The sequence below is a fragment of the Pinus tabuliformis genome, chromosome 1_1 (assembly GCF_031772625.1).
Source record: "Pinus tabuliformis cultivar Carrire ecotype Pingquan chromosome 1_1, CPIR1, whole genome shotgun sequence".
In the NCBI taxonomy this organism is placed as follows: domain Eukaryota; kingdom Viridiplantae; phylum Streptophyta; class Pinopsida; order Pinales; family Pinaceae; genus Pinus; species Pinus tabuliformis.
Window position 1 is genome coordinate 556,577,368 of NC_142297.1, and position 8,622 is coordinate 556,585,989.

Genomic DNA, 8,622 nt, shown 5'->3' on the forward strand with positions numbered 1-8,622 from the left:
CGCCACCTTTATCGCATTAATTCCGAAATGAGAAAAATCCACATCTCTGGGGGACTACAGGCCGATTGCCTTGTGCAACACGCTTTATAAAATCATCTCTAAAACCATAGCTGAAAGATTGAAGAAGGTTCTTAACTCTCATATATCTAAGGACCAACATGCTTTTCTAAAGGACAGGCTTATCATGGACGCAGTGGCTATGGCACAGGAATGCCTTTTCTCCATCATCTCCAAGAAAACCGATGCTGCTGCTCTAAAAATCGATCTTAAAAAGGCATTTGACTGCGTGGACTGGTGCTTTCTCAGATTTCTCCTGGCAAAAATTGGTCTCAGACCCATGGCGATCAGCTGGATCATGGCATGCGTCAAATTTGTCCAATTCTCTGTTATTATAAATGGCACTCCCTCCACTTTCTTCAACGCAGAGAGAGGGCTCCGATAGGGATGCCCCCTCTCTCCCCTCCTCTTCATATTGGTTATGAACTGTCTCAGTACGCACATCAACCTTGCTGTTGCTGATGGCAGAGTTAAGCCCGTCAGGATCTGTAGAGACATTCAGCTCTCCCACAATCTCTTCGTCGACGATGTCCTTTTTTTTGCCATGCTCCATAAGCCCACTTGGATCTGCCTCTTTCTAATAATCAACAAGTTCCAAGATGCCACCGGCCTCTCTATCAACTGCGGGAAATCATTGCTCTACCACAACGAAACTAACTAGGCATTGGCACAGTGGATTGCTGACCGCTTCCAGATCAATCTCGCCCAGATTAAGGGGGGTTTCACCTATTTGGGGTTTCGTCTCAAACCAAAGGGTTATCGTGGCAGGGACTGGGATTGGCTTGTTGATCGTTTTTACCACAAGATATCTACCTGGGAATCGCGCTCTTTGTCCCTTAGCAGCAGATATACCTTGGTGCAAGCGGTTCTCTCCCAGCTCATGGTGTATTGGGGACACCTCTTTCTTCTCCCGGTTTCTGTTCACAAGAAGATGATGTCCATTGCAGCCAACTTTTTGTGGGGAGGCCGATCCTTTCAGTCCAAAATTCATCTTGTCAAGCTGGACCACATTTCCAGACCAAAAGATAAAGGCGGCTGGGGTCTTCTCAACATGATACAATTCGGAAAAGCTCTCATTTGCAAGTCTCTTCACAGGGGCATTTACGGGAACAGCCCGTGGAGTTCATTAATCAAGCAAAAGTACCTCAAAGGCAGGAATCTTGTTTATTGGCACAGAAGGTCTTCTATTGGAATTAGGCTCGGATCCCCCATCTGGCTCAGCTTTAAAAAAATCCAACCTTTCTTCCTGAAGCACCTCAAATGGACTTTTTTCTCTGGCTCCAGCGTCCTCATTGGCATAGACCCCACTTTATACAACCTAGAATCTTTAATCCCTCCACCACTTCTCTCCTTTTTTCACTCCAGAGGCCTTTTCACCTGGAATACTCTTATCGATTCTTGGTCCTCTCTCGAACCCTTCTGGAAAACTGATCTTCAATTAGCCATCCCCCCCGCCCTCCGCCCCCTATGGCTCTCATTTACTGCCAGATTTACAGGCCGTGGGATCCTCCAACTAGGTACCAAAGACAATCTCATCTGGTCCACTGATAACACCATCCGCCCCATTTCTGTCCGGAACCTCTACTCTGTCGTTATTGCTACACAGCCCCCTCTCCCCTCCATCTTTCCAAGCAAACTCTGCAAGGCGCCATGCCCCATCAAAACCATTCTCTTTTCTTGGCTCCTCTTCACCAACAGGAACCTAGTATGGGATGTTCTGCAAAAGAAAGGGTGGACTGGTTCGGGCAGGTGTCAACTTTTCCTTACGGAGCTGCAGACGAACTTCCATATGTTCTTTTGCTGCCCGGCCTCCTCGGCCATCTGGTATGATCTTTCCTTGCTCTATGGCTTTCCTCACATGCGTTTCTCATCTGTACAGGAAGCCTTCACATGGTGGGCCTCTAAACGCCCCAACTGGCAGGCTCTCTTCATCTTCACATGCTGGTACATTTGGAAGTGGAGGAACAGTGGCATTTTCCAAGACTGTGGGTTGCCGCTTGCTTCCATACTTCCTTCTATTCTGGGCTCTCTGGCCTCTCTGATTTAATCTAGCTGGCCGGACTCTTTGTTCCTGCTATATCATCTACACCAGCTTTATGGGAACAGTTCTTTACTTTTATCGCCAACTTGATTTTCGCTGATGCTCTTCATCATATTTCGCATTTGCGGATCTGTTTTTATCTATGTTTTGGATCCATCTCTTCTGCCGGTTTTAATGCCGCGGAACATTGCTCTCATCAATATTTTCTCACATATCATGCACTGCTCATACGCATTTGTCTCAACAAAACACTCTGAACAACTGCCTGCTATGTTTATGCTCGGCTCGACAGCAGCCCAAATGTACTCACGACCATTATATTCACTTAATATAATCTATTCTGTTTTTTTCCCTCTTAAAAAAAAAAACAAAAAACAAAATAATAATGTTTCATGTTTCTGAGCAAATGACTCCCCGTAACATGAAGGACTAGGGTTTCCCTTGGAAGCATCAAAATTTAGTCTGATAAATTTAATAGGAAAAGAATACGGGTAAAAGTTTGATAAAATTAATAAGAGAAGAATACCGATGCAAGAGAGAAGAGGGAGTCCATATAGAAAGAGAATTTAACAAGAAAAATGAGAAGATTGAAAGCTACCACCCTTAGAATTTGGAAATTTGGTTAAAAATATTGGTACTTTTTACAGACATTCTACACATTTCTAAATGGGGAGTACTTTTTTAAAGGGGAACTAGGGTTCGAAGGTATAAAATAATGGGAATAATATGTTAGAGATATATTTTATGTTGTTGATAAGCAATTTTTTCCAAAGAAATTTGATTTATAAAGGGAGTAATTTGATAAGGAATTGCTTATTGAGGATAGTCATTTTTCATTCAAATGTGTTTTTTTTTTTTTTTTTTTTTAAATTTGATTATGGAATTGTTTGAATATTTTTTTTTATGGTGGAAGTGGAATCAGCACTATCAAAAATTTCTGAGCACCCAAAATTCTGAAACTTGACAGTTATAACCAGGATTTCCCAAAATTTCCACCTGATTTTATCAAAATTATACCTGAAATTCCATTGTTTCCAACAAAAATGTAACCTCCTTTAATTAAAAATATCTGAATTTGAATACGGAAATTTAAAAAACCAGAAGGGTTTGCTGATCCATTCGATAACTGAGTCTATATTAAAGAATATCTCTACTCATGAAATTAAAAACCAAACATAAATAGTTTAAAAAACTATACACTATAACGCATATTTCAACTGTGAAAGAGTTATGTAGAGGGAATGCAAATAGTTATTCTTTAGATACAAATAGATGCAATGCAAAACTCGTTACGTCTAAATCATCTTGATGTTTAGATACAAACAGATGCAATGCAAAACTCTTTACGTCTAAATCATCTTCCTGTGCAAAAATCTCAGGTTCCTTCTCTACCAGAGAATAACGTCTACTTGCACATAGCAACCAGTACTTGACGTGGAGGCTTCGAAGGTCTTCTCGCATGCTGAACAACCAGGTTATCCAGCAACAACACATCCCCTTCCTCCCACCTTAAATTTACGCACTCTTCATCAACAATGGCCTTGAATGCCTCCGCTGCTTCACCAGAAATATGACACCCATCTCCAAAAGACAGTGACAGGTTTCTTTCGCCATAGCCGGTTATGGTGTTAAACCAGACTCGCCTCCCTCCATATCCCTCGAATGCTCTGATCGCCTCCCGAGGGCCGAACACGAACTCAGCTGATCCGTCCTCTAGGCACTTAAAGTTCGTACAACCCATCACCTCTACTGCTCTGCTTATCATTCATTCAAATGCAGAGGCATTAAACTTTGAAAGCAATAATAACTGAACAACAAAATGAAGAATGAGATGACGAGTTTAAGTGCAAGTGCAGTGGAATAATAAAGTTTTGACAAACCTGCTTATCATTCATTCAAATGCAGAGGCATTAAACTTTGAAAGCAATAATAACTGAACAACAAAATGAAGAATGAGATGATGAGTTTAAGTGCAGTGGAATAATAAAGTTATGACAAAGCCATGTGAACCCGAGGTGTCATCTCAAGATCATGTCAAGTTGATACCCAGGATTAATACCCATCCTCAAAGTTTGAAGCTCATTAGGTTAGATAAAATGATATGCACGTCCAAAATTGCCAAGTTGGTGCAGAAGTTTGTTCATATAATAAGGATCTTTATCACTAAAATTTTGTAAAAGTATAGGGAAGGCTAAATAAGATCGGAGAAGTTTAATTCCCAACAAATTTACATTCTCAACCTTTCCAGGAAGTTTGAACCTATAATATAAACTGAGACCAAACCCACTGAAACCAACTGGTATACACAATATGAATTTAAATGGACTTATGCTAATTAATACCTGCTAGCAGCTACATTGCACTTACCTCTTTTTCGCCTCATTTGGGTCGTTCGTTTCCAGAAAAGTCTGCCAGTTTCCGGCAGAGAAGGAAGCAAATGTGTTTAGGGTGGGAGCCATTACTTTAGACATGACCAACCCTGTATCCTTCACTCTTCTTACAAATTCAGGCATTCTGTCTTCCATTCGCTGCGCAATGCCTTGGCTGAGAGCTATGGCAGTCTCTCCACCCGTGGGAGGTGCAGTCTCGCAGAAGAAAAACAGCTTAGACGGCCACTCATCCATCTGCATCGAACCATTGTAACAGAAAATTGAATAGTAGACAAAGATGGAAAATTGGCACAACACAAGTTTCAACTTCAGCTAGATCCATGCTCTTAAAAACTGAAACACCCAACCCAAAAATTCATGGCCATGTTTAGCTATAGGTTCATTTCCATCTTGATATATTAACCCATAAATGAATAATAGACATCAATCCATTCTAGCTTGGGTTTTGGTAACTATCCCAAGATTTAGAAAACCCCAAAACTTTGGGCATTCTAATTGGTGAGATGGCAGTATTTGTTGGGAGAATTCAAATTAACACAGCAAAAGAGAGAATTCGTTCCTGGTTTTGGAATATTCTGGAGATATGGAGGATAAGAGGGTAACCAAATTCAGTAACAGCAAAATGTGGGTCTCAAAAGTGGAGTAACAGCAAAGCGGAAAATTTGTTGCAGAAGTTTTTAAATTCAATTGTGGCAAACAGAAATTGAATTGAAAAACAGAAAAGGGTCATTTTATTGTATAGGTCTCACATTGAATAATAGAAAAGGGGCAATTTATTGTATAGGTCTAAAATTGAATAACACCAAAGGGGGAAATCTGTTGTAAAAGTTGTTGAAGTTCACTTGGTACCAAATAATAGATTAGGGAAACAAGGCATTGAAGATTTGTATTTCAAATAACATATCTTTGTACATCTATCAAATAACATATTTTTTATATAATAACATATTTTTGTATATCTGCTTGAGTAGGTCTAATGGTTAAGAGCATGTGTCTGTCTTATCAGTGAAATTGCTGAGCCGAGATAGGTCTCTTGTCCCACAAACAAGGGGTCTCATACACCAATTTGATGTCTGACTTGTCCCACAAACAAAGAAGTCTCAGACACCAATTTGGTGTCTAAGAGGTTGAATGATATTTTGACTTGTTCTTTCATAAACATCGTTAAACATTGGTAATGCTCTGCTCCTCTTAGTGTCTTGGTTGACGTACCATTTACCCTGTGTTATGCGGCCATTGTTCTTATTGGCTAAATTAGATGAAAAAGGCCAGTAGCAAATGCATTCTACTAAAACCACCGAACTTAGATAGCTAGTTTACCATTACAAACTTCCATGGGCTAAACCAGATGAAAAAACCCAGTAGCAAATGCATCCTACTAAAACCACCGAACCTGGATAGCTAGTTTATCATTACAAACTTCTGGAAACAGAGGATTTATGTCGGAGGCAAAAGAACCAAAAAGTGATTTGTAATTGATTGTGAAGTGTTAGATAAATGGTGTGTGATTGACGGTTATGGAGTGTTAGATAAATGGTATGTGATTGAGGGTAACGGAATTAGGAGTTAAATTTTATAGTGATTTATTTCTATTTTGTTTTATTTAATTGATTATTTTAAAATTTATATGTTATTGATATTTACTTAATTTTTAAACAGGCAATTTAAAAATTTAAACATATATGGAGTTGTTGGGAGTCTCATCTTAATGTCGCTTATCGTGGAGTCTTAGCACTATGGAACTTGTCTGGTGTTTGGGTCTTATTGAGGGAGCCAAATGGTGTCATGATTGTCTCATTTTGGGGTCGTAGAGTCTTAGAATTATGGAGCTTGTTTTATCTTTGGGTCTTACAGAGGCAGCCAGATAGTTTTATGATTGTTTTGAGGTTTCAAATAGCAGAATTTTTGTCTTCTTTTCATTTTTGGAATCTTATTTTCTACAATCTATATGACAGAAAAAAAAAAAAGACAAAAAAAAAAATCTTGTTCACTAAAAAATAATTATCACAGTATATGTTTCCCACAATATTAAACCTCCTCATAATAACTCGGAAATAAACATAAACTTGCTCACAATAAATATTTAGATATCTTATAATCGAACTAAATTTTGCAAAAATAAATCCAAATAAAATGTAGCAAAATAATAAAAAAAATTACTATCACAACAAAAACGCATAGTATACCATTTTCAAATGAGTGATAAAAAAACACACAATATAATTTTCAGATGAGTAATAAAAATGAATATTATATTTGTGCAAAAGAATTTTAAAAGAAACCCAGTAAAAAAATAGTTAACGGTAAGAGTTGTCGTCACATTTATACCCTGATGGGGTGCTAGGTTGGAATTTCAAAACAGAGTCACTCGTTAAATTTGACGGTTTTCTCAATTTCTCTGACTATTTTCTAATATCAAGTAAAGATTTTAAAGGTTTTGTAAAATTTTGAACGGTATTTGACCGACAAATCACTCTATAACATCCAAATTGCCAATCAAATTCCATCCCTGGGTGCTAGGTAAAAAAGAAATCATGATTTTTTGTTTTCATGCCTTGAAAGCACGTACTAGAACTCAGAAAGCTGCAAGATTGTGGTAGATAGTTGGGCAAGAAGTCAATCCACCTGAGTGGCGTACCCGGTCGCAAGACCCGGATGGCACTGTTTTATATAGGTAGCCCATTTTGGCGGCTGTCATGGAGCTTTGATTGAAAATGGATGGAGGGCGAAAGGTTGGTGATACTGGACGAAGGTAACGAATGCAATGTCATACAAATTGTACCTTTTCGAAGGCAGAGATGGAAAATTGAATTGTACTAAACATAGCCCACAGGATTGCTAAGATAAGTGAAGTTCGATTAAATGGGAATCCAGTGGACACAGGTTTGGACATAGGTTTCAAGTTTGATACTGTTTTTTCTTCTAAATAAGTTTCAAAGTGGGATAACTGAAAACAAAGAATCACAAAAAAAATTTGTCTATTGAAGGTATAATTTCGTTTGGATTTTTTCCGAAATTTGTCATTTTTCAAATCCAATTGAAGTTATAATTGGATTTTTTTTTGAAATTTGTCTTTTTTAAATCCAAAACTAAAAATGTTTGAATTTTTTTTAATAGTGAAAAAAATTCTAACACTATCAAAATTCATGAGAACCCAAAATTTTAGATTTTCAAAAAAATCTACCTTATTTTTTGAAATGATTCTAAAATTTCTATTAATTTCCAGCAAAATTGTTACCTCGTTGGACTGCAACATCACAAAAGACAGGCTTCAACTTGAATAACACCATATTAAAATCAGGCGAACACATCTTTCAAGTTCAATATGAAAAAATCCGTCATGGCCACAGCTTACCCAAGCCATTTCATGGTGGAACGCTATCTGCTCATGCAGGGGAGTTTCGTTGGCGGTGTAGACACAGTCGTCTACCTTTTTTCTTGGAGCAAAACCCTTATATCGTTGCTCCTCCCACCCAAACGCTTTAACAAATGAGCTGAAATCTGCGGCCGATCTGACAGGGAATCCTCTGAAAAGCAGAGCGCCGTGATCCGTGAGTTGATGCTGTATCCAATCTCTGTTATTGCGTATGATGTGGGTTACATCTGCAATCCCTCCTTTGCAATCGTGGGAGGTAGCGCATTGGTGAGCAGGGAGAAGAACCTTGGGGAATAATCTGTTTTCTTCCAACGCTCCTGCAATCGTCATCTTCTGCTCTGGTATTCGACCTTCTAAGAAAGCGTGCATGGTTGCAAATGATTCAGATGCAATCTCCATGTTCTAAATTACAAAACGAAATACAAAACTCGAGTGAAGCTTGGGCTTTTTCAGAACAACGAGCCGATTGAAAGGCCAGGACTGGTAGGTAACACAAACTTTTGCGAGATGACATCATCAAGAGATTCCTTTGCGCCCAGTGTAAACAGCATTTTCGCTTAAAAAATAGTAGAAAATTTGGCATGATTTTAAAAAATAGTAGAAAATTTGGCCTGCTTTTGAAAAAAGAGTGGACATTTTTATTGGGCCACTAAATCCACTTCCGCTCATTAAAAAAATTAATTTAAACACTCACACAATGGGATTTTATATGCATAAATTAAACACACGCAATCGAATTTAATTGGCCCAAAGCAAGA

At 38.4% G+C, this 8,622-nt stretch overlaps 1 protein-coding gene across 2 annotated transcripts; it reads right to left on the minus strand.

Annotated features, from left to right (window-relative positions):
• Positions 1–3,260: 3,260 nt before the first annotated feature.
• LOC149214355 (clavaminate synthase-like protein At3g21360) lies at positions 3,261–8,403 on the minus strand. Of its 2 annotated transcripts, none has more exons than XM_089392275.1 (3): positions 7,844–8,403; positions 4,466–4,722; positions 3,261–3,852 (listed from the first exon to the last, which is right to left on the minus strand). In XM_089392275.1, exons 1-3 carry the CDS (start codon positions 8,261–8,263, stop codon positions 3,504–3,506), a joined length of 1,026 nt encoding a protein of 341 aa, XP_089248401.1. In that variant the 5' UTR covers positions 8,264–8,403; the 3' UTR covers positions 3,261–3,503. The 2 variants fall into 2 exon arrangements, with proteins under 2 accessions (XP_089248401.1, XP_089248402.1); XM_089392276.1 differs by having other exon boundaries at positions 7,727–7,863.
• Positions 8,404–8,622: the final 219 nt, after the last annotated feature.